General features: G+C 42.8%; 1 protein-coding gene and 1 long non-coding RNA gene across 3 annotated transcripts; one reads left to right on the top strand and one right to left on the bottom strand.

Annotated features, from left to right (window-relative positions):
• Positions 1–4,668: 4,668 nt before the first annotated feature.
• LOC311438555 (transcription factor atoh7-like) lies at positions 4,669–7,099 on the bottom strand (the record flags this gene model as incomplete). Its single annotated transcript, XM_084523035.1, has 2 exons — positions 5,592–7,099; positions 4,669–4,673 (listed from the first exon to the last, which is right to left on the bottom strand). The coding sequence occupies exons 1-2, from the start codon at positions 6,103–6,105 to the stop codon at positions 4,669–4,671; spliced, it is 519 nt and encodes a 172-aa protein (XP_084379161.1). The 5' UTR covers positions 6,106–7,099.
• A 9,933-nt stretch (positions 7,100–17,032) lies between these two features.
• On the top strand, positions 17,033–20,348 carry LOC311439230. Of its 2 annotated transcripts, none has more exons than XR_014694605.1 (4): positions 17,033–17,626; positions 18,088–18,165; positions 18,570–18,731; positions 19,451–20,348. It is a non-coding gene; the product is annotated as an uncharacterized lncRNA (long non-coding RNA). The 2 variants fall into 2 exon arrangements; XR_014694606.1 differs by lacking the exon at positions 17,033–17,626 and adding an exon at positions 17,945–18,007.
• Positions 20,349–20,980: the final 632 nt, after the last annotated feature.

Genomic DNA, 20,980 nt, shown 5'->3' with positions numbered 1-20,980 from the left:
ATATCAAAAGTAGACACTTTGATGCCAGTCAAACCTCTTGCCTGGAGACCAGAAAACTGGTCAAACTGTCATCAAGCATGATACAACTGGCAGGAAAGAAGCTGAGTGGACATGGAGCATATGACTGCACACAGCAGTTACGTGGGATTGAGGTGGAGTGTAAATATAGTGCACAGAAATCAGTTCCAGAAAGCATCCCAGTTCCCCCTGGGCTTTCCTGCCTTATAGTCTACTTCCAGGAGCTTAAGTTCATTCAGGAAAAGGCAGGCATATTTCAGAACAAATGTGCCCAGGCATGGAACTACAGGCCCAGCTGGGGCAGCCTGGGGCAGGGCCTCACTGCTCTCTGAGTGACAAATTTCTTCCATAAACCTAATCTAAACCTACCCTTTTTTGATTTAAATCCATTACCCCTTGTACTTTCGCTACGTTCCCTGATGAAGAGTCCCTCCCCATCTTTATTGTAGGTCCCCTTTAAATGCTGGAAGTCTGCTAAAAGGTCTCCTCAGAGGTTTCTCTTCTCTAGTCTAAATAACCCCAAATTTCTCAGCCTGTCTTTGTAGGAAGTTGCTCCAGCCCTCTCATTTGCTTTTAACTATCTCAGATAAACGGAATTGGCTGAATCAGTGACATATCAGAGGCTGGTCTGGTGGCAAGATATATTTCCCAGTTTAGCAGCTGCTTGCATCCATCTGATTTAACAGGACATTACCCAAGAACCATCCTTTGGCTGATGTGTCATCTACAAAAGGCTGCCATGCTCAGGATAGCTCAAGGAGGGCAGAGAAAGACTGTCCCCTCCACCCAGCATAAATCAAATGTGTCTGCACTGAAGGCCATGGAGTGATGTGGGTGTCAAACCAGAGTGTGCATGAGGAGAAACAGCTTCATCAGTCTTAATGGTGGCAATAAATGTATTGACTCCTACTTACTGGCTCAAGAGCCCAGGATTAGAGTTTTAACTCCCAAAAGGAACATTTTTATTTCTGGTTTTGACTTCAACCCAAACCCCCGTCTTTACATATCCTGCCTCGGGATTTATTGGCCACGGTTTTTCCAAGCTTAGAGTCATCATCAAATTCCAGCAGGCTGTTCCTCAAAGTCATGCCCTGTGCAAGGATTCCTTGACAGCAGCAGTGATAGGTGGGAGTGCCTCTGTAGCAGGGCATTCCTCAGAGCCTGCCAGCATGCAGACCACAGCCCAGCTGCACTCAAACGTCTGGCACGTCCTGCAGGAGCTCAGTGGTGTTGCTGATGGAGCCGTGCTGCAGGAAGCTCCGCTGGTGTTTCTGTTGTTCTTAGCATTGCTGCTTGAGCGTGGGGCATTGGGGTGGGAGTATGCATGTCAGAGGAGGGCTTCAGCTTTAGCTGACACCTAGAGCTGAAGCCTTCCTTAGCTGGAGTCCCCATGCTGAGAAAAATCATTCTGTTCCAGGGCAGTTCTTCCTACTTTGGTACTAATGCAATCTCCAGATTAGTTGTCCTTCCACAGCAAGCAGATCACAAAACTGATAAACTGCCTGATCACCTTTATAGGAGTGTGCTTTCCTGATGCTACTGAACCCACCAGCTTGCTTCAGAAGAGCCATTAACCAAGTTTTCTAGGCTGCAGCCAAGGGCAAACAAGCAAACTTTGGTTTGCACTAGGTGAGTACAGAAAATGTTTATTTGTTTCATAGCATGGTGCTATTATCTTGTAAGCACTGCAGACCTCTGAGTGGCACAGTACTAAGGAAGCAGCACAGAGAGTTCAGCCTGCGATACCATTCAAATGGGGGATATCTGGAGCCAGGGATTTTGGAGACCCAAATTAAGCCTGGTGGTGAAGTACCTTGCACAGTGGGTGCATTCCCATTTGGAGTCTATTCCACCTTTAGCCACAACAGTGCTAGAGAGGTGGTTACTACAACATGCTGGCTATAACGTGTGACCTGTGGGGTCCCCAGCAGTGCTGCCTGAAAGCATCTGGGATGGATGAGTCTCAGGTCTCTTACTGATGGTAATCAGTAAGGATCTCAGAGAAATACACATCCCGGTGAAGACTTGGCCTGTCTCATTTCCTTTAGATCCCAGGCAGGCTCTTGGGGATCCTCTACACAACAACCGGGCTATCACTGACCACTTAACCTGTGACATCGTGTCACCATCAGAGACATTTTTGTCCCCAGAGGCTCAGCATTGCCAGAGCAGGTAAGAAGGAGGGAGAGCAGTGGCCTGCTCTGGGGCCATCACATTTACTTTCCTAGAAAATAGATAAGAAAATAAATAAATGAACAGCCTCATGCTTCAGTATCCCTGACAGGCAACCCTAGGTTGTATTGTCTTCCTGCCCTTTTAACATGAGCACAGAGGTTAGCATCGAGGATTTGTAGGCCAGGAGGAGGGCAGTGGGGAGAGCTCCTATGCCCATCATTTGCCCCACCAGTCTTGTATGGGGGCCCTCAAAAAACTTTTTGTTTGTTTGTTTTTTAGGCACCAACTACTGTAAAAATCATCCCAATGTCATAAGTGGGTGAAAAAGTAAAGAAAGTGAAAAGTTTGAGATGAAATATTTTCTTTTTCTGAGTCGGCTGAAATATCTTGTTGCATCTGAGATTAAATTGCTCCTTTTGTTTTAATGGAAAAATTGAGAAGGTAAAAAGGTTCTTTCCAGTTTTCCCCTCAAAGGCCTCTCTCTATATTTGCTTCTCCCCAAAACTATTAGAGTTCAGCCAGAGCAAAGACACACTTTCTGACATAGCTTAGCAGAGATAATGGCTATATGGAGAACTAATCATTGTGCTAAAACAAGTACATTAATTTTATCTGGATCTAGCATTTCACTTGTTAAGAAATATCAAGTAAAGTACATTAAGACTGAGTGCAGTATCAGGGTATTGCAGAAGTGCAGTGTACAAGATGCACGATGTACAATGGCTCTTCTTTACTGACAAATTGATTCAAAGCCTTTGCAATGTAGGAGTGACAGGAAAAAATGTATTCAACAGATGAGCACAAAGTTAGCTTTAGAGCACACTCAGGTAGTATGAGAGAGTTATCACAGAAAATGGAGAAACAGCTATAGGTTTTTCATCATGATTTTATTTTTACTAATATGAAAAGCTTAATTATTACCATGGGCTGCAGAATAAGACAGCTATTCTGTGGAAACAACTGTTTGGTAATCACTTGCCAAGTGTGAACACATTGCTTTGCCTCTCTGTTTTGTTTCAGCAGGAAAGTGGGGCACATCTTGCGTTGGAAGCATTTAGCAGAGCCTTCCTGATTGTTCCTGGAGCGACATCAGGTAGCTGGCACATCCTTAAAAAAATCACAAATCAGAAGGGAGAAGTGGTTTTGTGAAAAATGCCAAAAGCTAGCTGCTGTCTTTGTGTGATCAATCAGGATGAATTATATGTGTGAGGGGCATAGAGGAGATGGTTCCCAAGTGCTAGCAGTCATAGGCTATTTGTAGCCAAAATTGTTTGAACTCAGACCTCCCAAAGTTGTCATATAGGGAGGTAGGCATGAGAAGTTTTGGAAGGAAATTCTGTCTCTCACCTCCTGGAAAGCTTGCCTTTCATGTTCTCTGTGCTCTATATCACTGGCAACTTTTACACTTATTGCCCTGGACATCTTCAGCCAAACAAAAGGCTACAGTGAATGGTGCTTAGCTTATTCTTGTGATCAGGGATGGGTTTTCCCATGCACTGGAAATGTGGTTTGGACATTGCTCTCACTCAATGGAACAGCAATCTCAAAATGTTACTATGATTGTAATGACACTGATTTTTAATGGTTGTTTTTTGTTGTTGTTGTTGTTTTGTTTGTTTGTTGTTGTTGTTACTTTTCCACTTTCAGACAAGAGTAGTACATAAGTGTGTGAGAAACCAGAAGAAAGAGAAGCAGAAGGCCCTAAACAGCAACAAGTTAACACCATGAGAGTCTGGATGCTGGACATGCAGAAAGAAAGCGATTCATGACAATCAATGAAGTGGTAAGTGCCATGTTTTTGCTTGCAGTACTGAGAATTTAACAGCTGGTACCCAGCAGTTGGGTCATCAGATTAGCAATACATTGCCTTCAGAGATCTGTCTTTTGGGTAGCTCTTAATCCCACTTTACCCAAGACAGGCGGGCTGTCAGATCTACACAGAATAGAAGAAAGGAAAACAAAGTAAGAATGTACCACATTAATTTAAAAACATTTTAAAACAGTTCAATTAGAATTTAACAAGTCACCTATTCAACCACTCCAGAAAAGCAGCTTCATTCATTAAGATGTTTCCCAGTGGAGCTTTTCAGAAACATTAGTTAACTAGAAGCCTGACAAAGACGTGATAACTATGAGAGGCATTTGTGTTATTCTAAAACAACTTGTTTATCTATTAAAGGTGGATGTAGCTGTAAAATAAAATACAAAAGTTCTCAGCACTCAAGAGAGCTGTGATCAGTGGTATATCAGGATTTATTTTCCCAGACATGTAGCTAATGGAAATTAATAGGGAAAGAGAAAAGACTAAATTAACTTTTCCTGTTTTTTCCATTCAGGCTCTGTCCTTTTGACATTTCCACGTGTAACGAAAGGGGATTTTTCTTTTGTAATGACTTTCCTCTAAATATGCTACACTTTTTGAAGGCTGATACACTTCAAGGCCCAATTCCAAAAAGTGACAAAATCCAAAGGAAATTAAACTGCAAAGGGACGGAGTTAGAAAGGTTAATTACCTTATAATGCAAAGTGCCAAGAACTACTGAAAATCCCCCTCTGCTCCTCCCTGCACTGCTAAGTAACTCAAGCCTTTTAAAGACCTGTTGCTTCCACACTGACACTTGAGGCCCCTTGATACTTGGGCACTTGGGCAATTTCCTATCTTCACTACATAGTGGACTGGTGAAGTGACATAATCTGGTAGAAGCAAGCACAAAGTTCAAAACCCTTGTAAATCAAGATTAATTACAAGCCAAACAGAGAACAGAGTAACAGTCCTTCACTTTAATATATAAATAATTGTATAAGAATATAAATTGCATATAGGCATTCACTCCCTTATACTTCAAAACAAATCTGAAATTAGAGAGCATGTTCTCATGTAGCTTCTCAGTGTTTAACTGTAACACTGTATCTCAGAGATACCCTTGATTACTTGAACATATGTATTTTAATAAATTAGATTCTGTTTATGCTCAAAGCCATGTGTTTTTCTCAGTCAGGTACAAGCTAAAGAAAACCTCTAAAGAAATTAAAGAAAATATCTAGATGTTCCATAAGGTGACATTATAAAGGAACAGCTCTGCAGAGAAAAACAACAAGTCTAAAAATATGTTCTGAGAATAAACAAAATCTTTAATCTGGTTTGAAAAGGGAACCATTCCCACGAGTTTAGCAAGTTCACTTTTAAGGAAAAGATCCTTAAATGAGAGTTAGAGGCAAAGTTTAGATTTATTTTTTTTAATTGCAACAGCTATTTACCTACACTCTTGAAGGTAAGTTGTACATCATCAGAGTCATTTGAATGTGACAAGTGGTGTTCAAAAGCTATTTGATTCACTCTCACTGGCAACCCAAAGTATTGCCGTTATCCCTGAAAATAAAATAATTTTTTCTCTCACCGCTTGTATTCCAGGTTGCCTGGTGGTGGCTTTGCAAACCGTTCCTGAGGCACCCCTCCACGTAGGATTTGGGATCGCATCCGGATATCAGGATCTCCCCAAGGAGAGCGATGTAGGCGATGGCCAAGCGGAGCGTGTCAATCTTGGAGAGGCGCTTCTCGTAGGGGAAAGTCGGAACGTGGCACCTGAGCTCGTCGAAGGCCGAGTTGATGTTGAGCATCCTCTTCCTCTCGCGGACGTTCGCGGCGCGGCGGTGGAGGCTGGCGGGGGGAGGCCGGGAGCTGTCCGCTTCAGCACCCCCCGTAGCTCCGGCTGCTGTGCTCGGTGGGACAGGTGGGCCAACGGGGACTAAGGGTGGGTGGGTAGGAGAGGGCCAAGGGCATGAAGGGTCCTCCAGGGAGCAGTAGTCCAGCAGGAGGTCGTCCAGTTGGAGCTCAATGTTGGGATCCTGGTCCCAGAAGAGGAAGTCAGGAGTAGAGTCTTCCTGATCAAAGCTGTAGCAAGGTTCTTCCATCCTCGGATCCACCAGTCTGAGGCAAGTTAATGGATATGTTTCAGGCTTCTGACTAACTTAGCTGTTAGGAAAATGAGGTTCTGATTTCATTAATGCTCCCACTCCTCAAAACTGTCAGGGGCAGAGAGTCCTGGTTGTGTCCTTGAAGAAGACTATTGCAAAAATTTCCCCAGTTGTAAGTCCAAGTGAGACTCACCATTTAAATACTTCTTGGCTCCTCAGCAGGGGAAGGATCCTATTCTTTTTCACTTAAAACTAAATAGCACACGTGCTTCTATTTTTATTAGCTGTTGACTATAAAAGAATATAAATGAATGTAACAAAAGATTACAATTTTTCAATTGCCCTTCTCCTCTAAAAACCATTGAAGTAATTATTGAGTTTGTCCACAAGTTCAGTCTCTCCACCTACTATTTAGAGTAGGATTTGTGCTGGGACTTTGTTGTAATTGTTATTGGTTTTGGTAAGCAGTGACTGAATAAAGAAACAAAATACAGTCCTTTATCTTTCTGGTTAAGTGTTAATAGCCACACATTCTCCCATAGCTGGACAAACAAAACCTTATTATAATGTTGTCAGAAACACACGATTCTGCCCTCTTTGGCAGCAGAAGCCAGTTGCATATTCCACACTTCTAGTGGGAGAGCAGTTGGGATAAAGACTTGTGATGCACTGCTGTGTTAAAACGGAGCACAGTGGTACCTTGCTTTGTGTAAACCAGCACTGCCACATATGGGTGATGTGGGTATTTAGTGCTCTGTCTCAGACCATACTAAGTACTGGAAAATTGCAGCACCTGTAATAATCATGATGGGTGCAGTCCTAAAATGGTTGAACAGGTGAGTCACATCTTGAGAAGTGCTGGAAACCAGGACAGTAGCAATTGTCCAACGTGACAGTTTGTGGCTTTTCCCCTGTGACACTGGAGAAAGGGGGTCAAAGGTGTTAAGCACAGCCAGAATTTTAAAGCAAGTGTGCAATAAAAGTGAGTGACTCAGTCTCCTTGTTTTCTTCAATACTTAACCCAATATTTCAATTCATTCAGAAGTAATCTAAATGATATCTTAAATAAATGGAATAGAAACATGTTTTGAGTTAGAGAAAGCCTAAATATTTTCTCTGAAGCATGGCGTTAAGAACTTTTTCAAGGCACTTAATCAAATGTTTGACTTCATGCACAGACTTATGTCCTGTTTCTGATTGTGGGTTCAAGAGATGTGTGAAGTTTATGAGCTACAGAAAGCTTACTGATCAGGAGAGCTAAAAGTACTAATCACAGGAGCTTCAAATAACGAGTCAGAGACCAGAAAACAACCCCCATTTTCAATGGGTCCAAAAGGATGATCATGCTCCCCATCTCTTAACAGTGACTTAGGTTGCAGTCAGTCAGGTGGTAGCTTTGTCCTGCAAATAGAGGGATTTCTTTTAAGATAAGGCTTAGGTTATTAATGACTCATCTTTCTAACTACACTTTATGGCAATTTCTCCTGATGCAGGAAGATTAAAAACAGTAGACAACAGGCTACAGGAGTGACTTTGCAAAGAGATATGAGAGAGTTGCAGTGTATAAAATACTATTTTTTATTTCTTATTTTTTATTTTTGTCTTATTTCTTATTTCCTTATTATTTATCATTTCTTCTCCTTATGCAAAATAATCAGAACCTGTTATCTGAAAATTTGCTTGAGAAAGGGAAATGTAAAATGTGAATGCCTGACAGAGTAGATAGTGGCTAAATGACAAGAATGAATTTTTCTCTGATAAGATAAGACACAAATTTGGTATTAGGTTTTTACAAAATAAATGATTTGCTGTGATATAGACATACCCCAGTGGCAAAATACTGGTTCTGTGAAACCCCCCAGTGACAGAGAGCCTCTGCTCCAAATGAATCACAGCGAGGGACAAGGCAGTTACAGAGCAGGAGATGCTTGGGAGAGGTGAAAGGAATAGACACAGTCACGGGTGGCAGAGCTGAGACTTGAACTTGGGCCAGTCAACACAGAGGTCATTCTGTGATGTTTTCTTTGAAATTGTCCGATCGTATTTTCCAGTGTTGTGTGCAAGCAGTGGTCTCAGAGGAAATTACTTACCACAGTCCCCATACTTGGCAGTGGGGCTGCATATCTGACCCCAGCAGTCCTTTCTACACTCTAGAAAGTAGATTTGGGCTCTTGTGCAGAAAAGAGGTAGTGGGAAAGCCTTCTTGCCTCGGCCCCTTACCTCTGCACATGGCACCACCAAAGCACCTCTGTGGCACTGCTGCTGTGTGGTTGGCTTCCCACAGGTGCTTTGCAGTTCCCAGATTTCACGTTCCATTTTGAATGCTTCTATAGCTCACCAGTCACTGTTTAACTGAGCGCTTGGCAGTTCTCATTTGACTACCTTATGCACAAATATAAGACACTTGAAAATACTTAAAGCAGCAAGAGAATAGTGGGTCTTCTCCTGAACAGGACTCTGGGAGCAATGGGCAGAAAAGAGGAGGCTTGGCAAATAGCATGGTTATATTTTTATGTGCTGGGTTCCTTTTTTTCAGCAGATGCTTCTTCAGTGCTTAATGTTCCCTTCCAGATCCATCACTGCTAATAGTGTTGCCTGGGGATATGTCTGGCTCCACAGATGGAGAGCAGATGTTCCAGCAAGCCTTCTTTTAGCATGTTCAGGGGAATTTGGCTCTCTTAGAGAGACTCTGGACAAAGCAGAAGAGGGAGGAGGGGAGTGGAAGGGAGGAAAGCAAGAAAAGATTTTCCCTTAGAAAGCCAGCTATGAAAGAGGTCAGAAGAGAAGCTGAGGATCCCATCCCTTACACAAACAAACCTTTCTACAGCTTCAGATCTGTTGAACTGTCAATGTTTCTGACACCAGGGTTGTCAGAAGGGGACATGTACTGCTATGTACTGCTAGTTGGACCAATTTTGCACTTTTCTGGAAGGTATGGTAAAGCCCCAAACAGTGAATAAGGTGGCACCAGTACTATGTTGAGTGAAGGTGCTGTTGATTATGACACCCTGGTAAAATTTCAAGATCTGCTCAACAGTCACATTCTCCATAACATCTTCAGATTGAGTGGGATCCAGAAATAATTTTTTTCTGCTGGCCACTTTTTCTGCTAGCACTTAATTCTTGAGGTGGCAGCAGTTTTATATATATCTATGCTAGGTAATGGAGCTATGGCCATTTGTATTTGCATTTTAATCCTGCCAGGTCTGGGTATCCATGACTCCCTGCATAACTTTCCCTGTTCATGCTGGAAGCCACTTTTCTAAGTTCTGTTTGATCTGTCTCCATCATCTGAACAAACCCATGGCAGACTCTGGGATTTTGCCTGTTTCATAGAGTTTGGGGTATAAACCTGCTTTCAGGGAATATTTCCACTGCAGCTGGTATTCTTTTTCTTTTCAGTGTTTTAGTAGCTGAAAGTTTTTACCCTGTACCTGTATCTCAAAGATAACAGGGCATTCTGGGGTTATTTGGGAAATAGATCTTCCCCTCCCCTTCTTGACCTATTGACTGTATTTCAGATTCAGCTTGGAGAACCTTACCAAATTTTAGATGAAATCAGTGAAACCAGTTTTAGAGGAATCAATGAAACCTCCCAGTTCTGGCAAAATGGCGTTTCTTTTCCTGAGAATTTAGTTTGAGCACGTTTCCACCATCTTTAATTGTTTAATAAAGGGAGTCAGACCTTGGCCTAGACAGATAACAAATGTAGAAAGGACCACGTGCTCTATTTTCAGGTTAGGTAACTCCAAAGTACAAGCCCACCATGTAACTGCTGCTAATCCAAGCCAGTGTTGCATAGAGCTGACACTGTGTTCATCAGCAGACCTGGGAACTAGGTCCCAAATCACAGAGAAAATGAGGTGAAAGAGGCCAGAAATTTGGGGGAATGCTTTATCTGGGTGGGAGTGTGCAGCCAAATGGTGCTGCCAAACTAGAGCTGAAGAGAAGGATTTACAGGACCTGAACTGGCCTGGTAGTGAGTTGGTTGAGCTCTTTATAGCTGCAGTTAAGTGGTAGAACACCAAGTTTCTCTACCTTCTTTTGGGCCATATGCAATGCCTGGTATTCCTGAACTCCTTGGCACATTGTGAAGTGCTGGGGGCAAAAAAAGTGCAAGTATTATCATTTAACAATGGAATGTGCTTCTTTTTAACCTAAAACAAGAGCAAATGAAACAATGTAATGAGAAGCAGAACAAAGACTTCCAGAGCAAGAGGATTTCAAAGGGATGATGGCTGTTTCTGAGATGCTCAAATAATTGTGAAATGAAACCTTCCTAGCATACACAGGATGTTGATTTTAAGTGAAAAAGGTAACAGGACCTCTTATTCACAGGGTAGAAACATCAGATCTTAAAGTTTGTGGGGGCAAGACACTGGTGAATGATTGTTAACATAACTTTGATTTACTTCTTTATTAATATAAACTAGTCAAGATAGCATTTGCTTTCAAAGTCTTTGGTGTTTAAAAGTGAACACAGTCACTTCAACTTTTCTTCAGGGTGTTTGCGAAGTTACAGAAAATTAATCCCAGTCTCCTTAGGAGAAGGAAGGTATTTTCTCTAATAAAAACAGTCACTCGTGGTTTCCCCTTTCTCACTGAGCCTTTTATGAGTTGAGGGATGACCTTTGGATTGTTGCTGCCAAGCAGTTCCTCATCCAAGTCGCTGCTCTGGGGTGTGTGGCTGCTTGTTTGAGTGAACGATTGTCTTTAGGACAAAACATGTACATTAGCCTATGCTTATCTGTACAGTTTTGATCTCAAGGGAAGTGAAGTGCTCATGGAAACTTCCTTGTGCGATGGCCCTAGGAGGACTGCTTGTCCTGCATTGCACGGTGATTTCTCCATGCAACCCAAAACATACCTCAGGAAGGTTAACATCAGACAGCCTCCAAGGATTACAGGTCGTGCCCATGACCATCCTCATCTCTGTAGCCAGTGAGAATTATCTCCAGGGAGAGGAAAAACTTCAATTTGTGTGATTAGCTAATGCTTTTATTAAAGGTTTTATTCAGATGTCAATTCTCCCCTCTCCCATTCATGGGGTAGTGCCTTAAAGTCATCAGTGAGTTCAGTCAGCTCTCAGGATGTCAGGCACTATGTAAAACATTCTTCCTCTTGCTCCTTGAGTATAACTTAACTCCTTTGCAAAACCACTGTCAAAAAGATGTCTTCTGAAACATACAGGAACATTTTTTAAAGGGGTGGGTTATCCATTCCAGGAGGCCAAGCACTCTCTTTGGGTACGAGCAATCCTGTATATCTGAATTGTTTATGGTCTTGTTTGAATGGGAGAAAAAAAAAATCATTAAAAAATGAAAAAGCCCATAGATTCTGTATCCCATTCTTGTACTGAGGCTAATGAAGAAATTTGCTTTCCCTAGGGTTAGAAGTGATTAGAAGACACACCTGGGCCCAAGAAAAAGAATGGGACAGAGAAAAGAGAGCCGTGCTTGTGCATCTTCAGCTCACACCGCAGTCAGGAATCTTGTGATGTTTCCCATTAATGTGCAATATCTGTGGGATTTTGGAGCTTGAAGCCCTCGCCATGCACCAGACCAGGGTGTAGGGCCTGAAGCCCAGGTTGGCATGGCTGATGGCAGGGCCCTGATGGCTGGGACCTGCTCCCTGGCTCCCTTGGCCCCACTCCCCTCCTGCTCGCTGCACCTGCACAGTGGTCCTCTGGACTAGTTAATCATGCAGGCAGCACCTCATAAACCTGCCTAGAGACCCTGGGTTTGAAAACAGAGTCACTGGGGCGGATTTACAGAGTGATGTCTGTTTGACTGACAGCTGTTGCTGCTTTATGGGAACTCAGCACATGTTCGCACTGTAAAACAGAAACAACAGCTTCAGAAAACCTCCACGTGTGTGAGATGCTTCAGCCGTGCTCTCCAGCCTTCTCCCTGGCTGTTACACCTTTAATGTGCTTTGAACCCAGTTCAGCCTTTGGTAGCCATGGTTGACTCAGACAGGATCTAAGAAGACACTGAACTATTGCAGCACCATTGTGACCTTGCTGAAGGGGCACTTGTTACTGAACGGGCTGTGGAAGAAAAGAAACCTACCAGAAACTGCAGCTGCACACAGGTCTGCCCTCTGAAAAAACACTTTGTCTCTGCATCCACCTCTGTGGACACAGTGGGTGGAGGGAGCATGCATTAAAACCTGTTTTTATTGGAGAGCTGTCACACCACGTTATCAAAATGCTGCACTGCATGAGAGAAGAGACTTATTTATGTATTGCCACCAGCTGGCATTACTGAAGTTTCCTCGACACCATGGAAAATGCAAAGATGGAGCCTTAAAAAGCAGTTTTGGAACCATTTGGGTGGCTGTTTACTGAATTTGGCTGTTGAGGACAAAGCTTTGTAGCCAGGCTCTATATGCATACCCTACCTGAGAGGTTTGGAGGGACCAGCATCGTGGTGCCCTTTCAGAGATGCTCAGCTGCCATTAATTTTTTGGTGTTTACTCCTTTTTCCTGCCAGAAGGTCATTGCTGGGTCAAAGAGAGTAGCCAAAAGTCATTTTGTGAAAGACAAGTGTCTCACAGCAATGAGCAGGGAGCCAGAGACTTGGGGAAGATTTGGATCAGATGAATCACCGTGTCAAAAATAAGCTTAATGTCACCATCTCCCACCCTTCCCTCCTGAGCTGAATCAGTGATGATTAACAGGGGCAGTATTTTCTGGAGCAGCTTTGTAGGCCAGGAAGGTTACAATTTCTTGACTGCATGAGAGAAAAAGGCAATGGCAAACAAGTGAGCATCAAAGTAAAAGATCTGAGAGCTGTTCCCAGCAGCACAAATGCAGCCTCCCACCGTAAAAGCAGTGAAGTGTTTAGATCTGCTGTGGTGGCTGCCAGTCTTCTTGGGTAGGATCCCAAGTGTGAATTCCTGCTCTATGAATTCAGCATTAACAAGAAGTGAGTTTTCATAGGGTTTAAAGCCAGAAGGGAATCATTATGATCCTCTATTCTGATTGCCGTGATAACACACGCCTTCGGTTGTTACCCAGCAACTTTGGCCCCAAGCCCAGTGGGATTTTCTTGTTGAAAAAGGATGTTTTTAAAAAAGGTACATCCAGTCTTCATTCAAAACCCCCAAGAGACAGACCACCAAAAGATTTGCAAATGTTGATAGGCCATTATTGTCTTTGCTGAAAGCATGCCTCTGATTTCCTAGCTGATGACCTTACCATGCCTACATTGACAAGCACCCCAGTCTGAAAGGTCAGATTTGAAGCACAGCTTGGCACTGGGGAACTAATTATCAGGACTCTAAAGGTAGAGGTCACCCTCCTCAATAGCAAAACCTGGGAATATATAAAATAGCTCTTCTGGGAAGAGGTAGACCTCAAGCAGGACCTCTGCCAGCAGCGCCCCTGAGCTGCACAGCAGCAGCCTTAGGAATGGGCCAGTAGAGACAGACCAAGAAAGCACAGTCAAGTGCTACTTCCGTAGTTACTCCAATTAGACACCCAATTACCACTACCCATTAGCTAGTTAGCACTGGAAGCTGGACCACAAAGTCATCTTGTCTGACTTTAGCTGCCTACAAAGGAGATGTTGATACTTGAACTGGCTGAAGGCTCCTGTTACCAATGCCGTGAGCAAATCAGAAGGGGGCAGTGGGATGGGATGAATTGCTTCCCAGTACTACTAATTTTTCTTTTTCAACTATGAATGGGGGAAAAAAGCACCTACATCAACCTCCAGGAGATAAATGTCACTTAGAGTGACCACAGCCTCCCTGGAAGTCCCTGAAATGGCCTAGTTTGCTAAGCTGTGTCTGAGCTTTTATTCAGCAAATGACAAGCAAATCCATTTACTGAGGCTTTGGGCAACCGAGTATCTGCAAACGTTCTTTCTACACACCTATACCCAAGCAGTTGTCACCTATGGCGTCAAGGCTAACACTGCATGGTGATCTCAAACCCAGGAGGAAAGAAGCCTTGATTTTTGGAATAGTTGCAGTCTCAGCATGAACCAGCTACAGCTCCAGAAGTCCCTGAATTGCAGGTTGTTGGAAGCTGGAGGAGGATGACAGAGAAATTATTAGCATGACCAGAAAGAAAGAAAGAAAGAAGGAAGGAAGGAAAGAGAGAGAAGAAACCTGATCTTTTCAAGAAGTCTTCTCTTTCTAAAACTTGGCATTCAGAGAAGACTATCAAGCACTGTTAGCCTTGCAATGAAATTTGAGTCAGTGTAGCAGCCTCAAGGAATTTGTCTGAAATTTCTAGCCATTGTGAATTGTAAGGAACATTTCAATGAGAAATCTCTTGAGAAACCTGTATACCCTGGGGAGTCCTGCTACTTCACAGTTCTGGGCAGCCAGTGAATTGTGATGAGCGCAGTGTTTGCAAACTCTGCTCCCACTGTCAGCTGGAACTGCGAGTTGCACAAGCCACTGGCATGAATAATAATGCATGGGAAGATGAAGATGTTACACAACACTTTCAGACCTCAAAGGTTCTGCATTTCACGCCATTCTTGGGCAAAGGTTGGGTCCACTATTTATTTTATCTGGAGAGGTGCTTTTTACTGCGGCTACTGCGTGAAGGCAAAAGCATGTGGCTGGGATGGTTTGAGGAGGTATGTTGTAACATGGTGTGCCGTGTCTGGTGCGTAGAGAGCTGCAGATCCCAGAGGGACTGCGTGAAGTTCCCTCAGAGAGCTGGTCTGCAGGCTGTGCTGGCCATCTAGCATTCAGCTTTTATGTAGAATTTATGAAAGGGTAAACAGTATTATAAAGCTGTGGCATGAAAGCCTCAATTTCAGATCAGTAAACTGAGGCACACCATGGCTGCCATCAGCTCAGGAGGTCAAAAAGTCAAAAAAAAAAAATCTCATCAGACTGATCCTTGTATTCTGTCTCTGTTACCCAGTGTCAATAGCTGAGCTGTTTGTGGATGCCCAGGAGAGGCTGGTTTGTCTGTGTCTTGCTGTCATCATGCACTCTCTGTAGTATGTCCTCCCAGGAAAATGTCACTCATTTAAAATAGTGATCCTCCTGTTTAAAGCGTGTTTTATACTGTGAGAGCAGGTCAAACAGCAGACACTTTTGATTAATGAAACACCAAGATAAAGCAAAAAACCTCACATGCCTCAGTGGGAAAAGGTATAAAGGACAGACATTCAGTGCTATTCAGCTTTTGGGGGAGGGGGTGGAGGCGGGGGGTAATGAGCAGGAATGATCATACCTAAAAAGAAAACCAAAGCCAATGCTTGCAATTGCCAAGGCATCAGCCAAAAGGAAAACACAACTCTGATCGCAGAGTAAATTCATGTATGAGTCATGATGGGCCAAGAACAAGTTTGCTTTCTTTTTCCCCTCATTGAACAGATGATGATTATAAGATAAATCATGCTTGGAGTCAAATCAAGTGATTGGATTAAAGTTTAGTTAAGTATTTAGAGACTGTTTGGGACACAATGGAAAGCTAATTGAAAACTTACATTTGTGAGACCCTTGAACTCTCCAGCTCTTAATAAAATACTACTGCAAAGTACACAAGGGTTCCCTGTGGGAAAGATTCCTCTCCACAAGTGCTTTTATTCCTCAGGTATGTGAAAAAAATGGTATTCATTTTCTCTACAAGTTCACCAAAGAAAAGAATTTTCATGATCATAATTCAACTATTGCTCATGATACAGTAACAATCTATTCATCTCACTGAAAATCAGTGAAGCGAGACAAAGAAAAGTCACTTCTTTAAAAAATGAAGTTTTAAACACTTCATTCTTTTAACTAGTCTTTGCTCTTCTGAGCAGCTGGTATTCCAGCGTGACTGGCTGCCTGCACTGGGCTGAAGTGACTCTAGAGTCTTATGAACTATGTAAAAATTCCTTCTGGATGTGCTGTTGTAGGAAATGTCATGCTTTATTTGTACTAATAATATAATTGCATTCTGGAATCACCCCCAGTTCTTAAGGAACATACCCAGCCTCCCCAGCTTCAAAGTACTGTCCTTTTTGGTGGAAATACCAGTGAAACCCACAATGAAAGAGAACAAACTTCCTCATGTACACACACATACAAACACACAGAATTGCAAAAGCAGTGCTGGTTCTTCATTTAGCCACTTTCTTAATAAACCTCATCATTGAAGTAAAGCTGCAGAAACTCTGCAGTCAGGTTCATTTGCCCCCTTGTACTTTCTGGCTCTTGTAGATTATTTACCTGACTTTTTACTGCCCCAGAGAAGTGGGGATCCAATAAGGCACTTTGCAGCCAGTCTGCATGCTACACGTCATTATATTAGAGCAGTCTAGCTCTCTTATAAGCCAACCCTATCCAAGCTCCTAGCAGCAGAACTGAGAAGCAGGGGTGTTTAACAACCCTCACGAGTGCAGATCAGATCTGAAAACCCACCATCCAGGCTGGCTTCTAGGGTAAGGAAAGGTGCTGCCCTCAGTCTGCATCACTGCAGGTCCTAGCCAGACTGTTGAGTTTTGTGGACCAGTTGACCCCAAAAATAGGTGATGAATGAGTCCTGAGAGGAGCACATTAGAGCCGTCTTCCCCTCTGTGTGCAAGAGAATATATTTCTCCAACTAGCTTAACCTTTAGAACAGCTTTTCTGCAAAAGGATGTGTGAGCAGAAACCATAGCTGAATAACTTAAGTATAGAAGGTTTGGGGGAGAATGGGAATAAGTTATTTTCAGATGATGAATATAAATTACTTTTCAGATATGCTTTTCAGATCATCACAGCTAAACCTAATGTGAATGTGACCAGCTGGTTTAGCAGGTGTGATGCTCATGTGATCAGCATAATTTAAAATATATTCCCTGCACCTGCCCAGCTGCAATTGGAAGGGGGAAAAGCAGTTCTCACCAGTGGCTGCCTAACTGAGTTGCTGCTCCGTTGCTGAAGATTTAGCAACCAGAGTCTGCTACTCAATAATGACTGAAATCAGTTTTGTGTTCATGTCTTTTTGCTGGAATAATACAGAGACAAACATGGAGTTTAATATTGGTTATAGTCATCCAGTTCAGTCAGAAGCAATGCAGTAGCACCAGAGAATCAGGCATGTTGCACTAATTAATTAATTAATTAATTAAACTCTTTGAAAAAATCCCCAAATCCTCAAAACAGGATATTGACTCTGTCTGTTTTTCTGCTGGGTAGTGTGGCTGTAGAGGGCTTCAGGAAGCCATGCAACCTTTCTTCTTTCCCTAACACATGACCCATAACGTTTTCAAGTTTTTTTTAACATTTTCAAGTTTTTCCCACAGCCTTCTAGTTACCTATGTCCTTAGCATGGCTCCCATTCACTTTTCCACATAGATTATGTGTCCTCAAACTCCTGCCATTCCCTTTCCTGGGCTGCTTTTCAGACCAATGGGTCATGTAGTCACAGATGAGGAAGCTGGTAGCAGGAACAGTCTAACTTCAGTGACTCCAAGCTCTTCACAAACTAACTCACCTTTACCAAGATAAGCCTGGGTATTTCTATAGTACATGGCTTTATGCAGCTTGGCCATATCTGCTGCATTGGACTGCCATGAAGGTAAATGCCATGAAGGTAAAGATAAGCATGTGGGGTTAATGGTTTGGGACTAATTGAAGTTACTAACCTGGATTAAAATCTAGTTTGTTGAAGTGTTTACTTCGTAGACTAACAATTGCCTCCCATTGTTATCAATGGAGCAATGTTTTCTAGCATAAGTATCTCCTATACATCAAATAAAATGAAAATATTAGAATAGTCATAAAGGTAGCCTTCTGATTGTGCTAATTAATGTCAATTGCGTGCATCAACATGGTAAGTTCACTATGGTAGCCCTCAAAAGCTAGCCTAGCATTTGCAGTTTCTTAACAGCTGTATCTTGTTCATACTTAGAAAGCTTTATTATGACTTAGAGTGATTAATGTGTTCTGGGAGGACTGGGTAATAGCTGTAGGACACTCCTTGGCAGATTAGAGGAAGGCAGATCAGAAAGATGAATATGTTTCTATTCACTGTTGCAGATTCTGAGATGTGTCATCTCGGTGCTGAGGAATGTGCATTGGAGGCAGTGCTGAAGGTGACACTGTTTGTTGTTCAAGGTCAGTTGCATGCATAGGACTTCTCTGTGTGGAGCTGCCAAGAACATGTTAGAGTGAGGAACATTTAGAAGATGGGGAAAGCCAGCTGCTTTGGGGGTGGTGGTACTTGCACAGCCTTGGGAAGAAGCGGGAAAGCTGTGTGTTGCAATGTCAGAGATGACATCTGCATGAATGAACATCCTCTTATTTGGGAAACCTGTGGTTTGCGCTGATTTCTTGTCTGAGTTATGATGGGAAGGTGCAACACAAATCATCCAGTGATTATCCAGTCTGCACTTGGCCACACTAGGAAACAGGGACACTTTGCTTTGTACATATGTTGGCTGGGTGATGTGACTAGCTTAATTAGAACTCACTGGAGTCAAAATAGTAACAGTCTGAGAAATGCTGTCTCTTCCTCATAGTATGGCTGGTTATGGTTATGAAGCAGGCTGTGCCTGCTTCATCCATGGACAGATGCTCACTATGCCTGCACCGACTCTTCTTGCTGCCACAGTTCTCCCTTTGGCTCTGCCAGCAGAAGATGTGTCACTGTTCTCAAACCTGCACCCCTCCCAGATCAGGAGGTAGGAACAGAGTGGACTTTGGTGTGCAGCCTCTAGCTTCTTGCTTTCATTTCAGCAACCATGGGGTTTATTTAGCAGAATAGTTACTCCAAGTAAAAACAGCGAGTCTCAGCGTGAAATATTTGAATTGACTGAGCTCATGGGGTTAAAAGCATTGTCTTACACGTGAAAAGAGCCCTCACTGGGGGAAAATGAAGAGGGTTTTTGTTTAATCCATTCAAAAAAAGGACACCTACTTACTTTATTCACAATGGTCAGCATTTCCTCAGTTTGGAGAGCACCTCTTTTTGTCCGAAATAGAAAGCTGAATGTGGACTGAGACACAGCAACTCCAAGTAACAGCTGTAAGCAGGCCTGGGAGTAGCTTTGAAGTCCCTTGTGTCTGAGGCTATGATACCTCATAATGTGGCATTTTATCAAATAACTTGTAGGTCTCTTTTCACTACTACTGCTGAATTTGATGAGATAGCCTGTCTGGGTGCTTTGGCTAGGAGCACGGGCTGCATTGGGTGTCATAAAAAAGGTATGCATGATTTCAGGCTCTCCTCCCCTTATGGGTCTCTCATCTCCTCTATTTTAATGAAAGTAGTAATAATTATAACAGTAAGATGATATGTGTTATCCTAAGGGCCTGTACACTGAGTGGTAAGCCAGGAGCCTCTGTGTCCCACTGAGAGCTCTTCTGTCAACTGCTGTTAATATTTCTGCACTCTCTGCAGCTCTTATGGTTAGCAAACCTCCATGAGAGGAAAAAGAAACTCCTCCAGCTACACGAAGAAAATACAACCAAGAAGCTGAACAGGATCACATTAGGTGGAGTCTGGGGACATAGGGCTCTGGATGGATGCTAGGAGGACAGCACGAATCTCTTCTTCCTTGCCTTTTAGAGCAACTGTGTTTGATTACATGTTGCGCAAGCTCCTTCTGGTTTGTTTTTCCCCTCTAAAAGCTAGGGCAGATGTTGTGTTATGAGGCTGTGGTGGCCTCTAGCAAACATCCCTGGGCTGTATTTCAGGTCTAAATCTCGCACTTTGGGGCTCTCTTTTGGTGGCGGGCAAGCAACTGAAGAAAAGGGAACCAAAGCTATTAGACATCTTTGCTACCCAACAAACACCCTATGCTTTGCTTCTGGGGGTTCGTATTCTGCAGAATAAAATAAAAATGGTTTGAGAGAAGTGAGATATGGGACCAAGGGACACCAGACCTCCAAACAAGCTATGAGAAAGAGAGAATGAAAACCAAGGGAGCATCTCCATGGGAAGTGCAACAGGGTAAACCATTGCATGGTACTAATGTGTGCTTGTCTTTGGGGAAAAAAAGTCTCCTAGCTGCAGGAGTACAGAGTTAGTGCTGTATTCACAGGAGTCTTTGAGAAAGCAAAGCACGTGTGCTGGCCATTTCCTCAAAGAAAATATTCTTTGTGAATGCTAATAATTTTAGCAGGGATTCTTTTCTTCCTCTTGAGGAGAGTTAAATGAAGTTGTGGGTCAGTGAGAGGGCATCTGTACAAAACAGAAGCAGAATTTCCAAAGCTTGAATGTAGTCCCTTCATATGGAGAAGACCTGGTCAAATTGGCTTTCCAAAACTTTTTCTTTAATAAAGATTTTATGAGTGCATTTTTGCTGGTTTGCAGAGGCTGTTAAACCACTCTGAATTGGTAGAACTCAATAGATGGAACTAATAGAAAGCTTAGGAAAGTTTTAACAATTTTCCTTTCACAAAAGTGAGCTTGCCAGTAGCTTACACTGTGCCTATCTTCCTTGACAAAAATATTGTGCAATTTCCAGGTATGAGTGGCATTGTTCTCCTCTCCAACTCATAAAAGAGTATTGCTGTCTAGGCTCATTAAATACCAGCACAAGCCCAATATGCTACCGTCCTTCTGCATTTATATTCTTAAGATTACCCAAAATTCCTTTCTTCTCCGATATGAGTGGCAACCCTCTGAGCTAATTCACCAATAATGTTCAGACCTCCTGTGTGTAGGAAGTGGGCAGTCCATAGATCTCTTTTGGACTGTATTTTCCTCACTCAGAAATCACTTAAAATTGGAGTCAAAGCTGGATGAGGATTGCACACTCATAAATGAAGTTAAAAACTAGCTCCTGAGTCTGTTGTTTCCTTGAATGAGGGAACCCTTGAAAAGGTCTTGGGTAAAAAAAAAAAAAAAAAAAAAAAAAAAAAGACTCGTGATGGCAGACTATGGCCTGAAAGCTGAAACCAGTCTTAATGTCTATGTATAAAAAGA

This window comes from Aythya ferina, assembly GCF_964211825.1.
Source record: "Aythya ferina genome assembly, chromosome: 6".
In the NCBI taxonomy this organism is placed as follows: Eukaryota; Metazoa; Chordata; class Aves; order Anseriformes; family Anatidae; genus Aythya; species Aythya ferina.
This window is presented reverse-complemented; position numbering and strand designations above follow the sequence as displayed.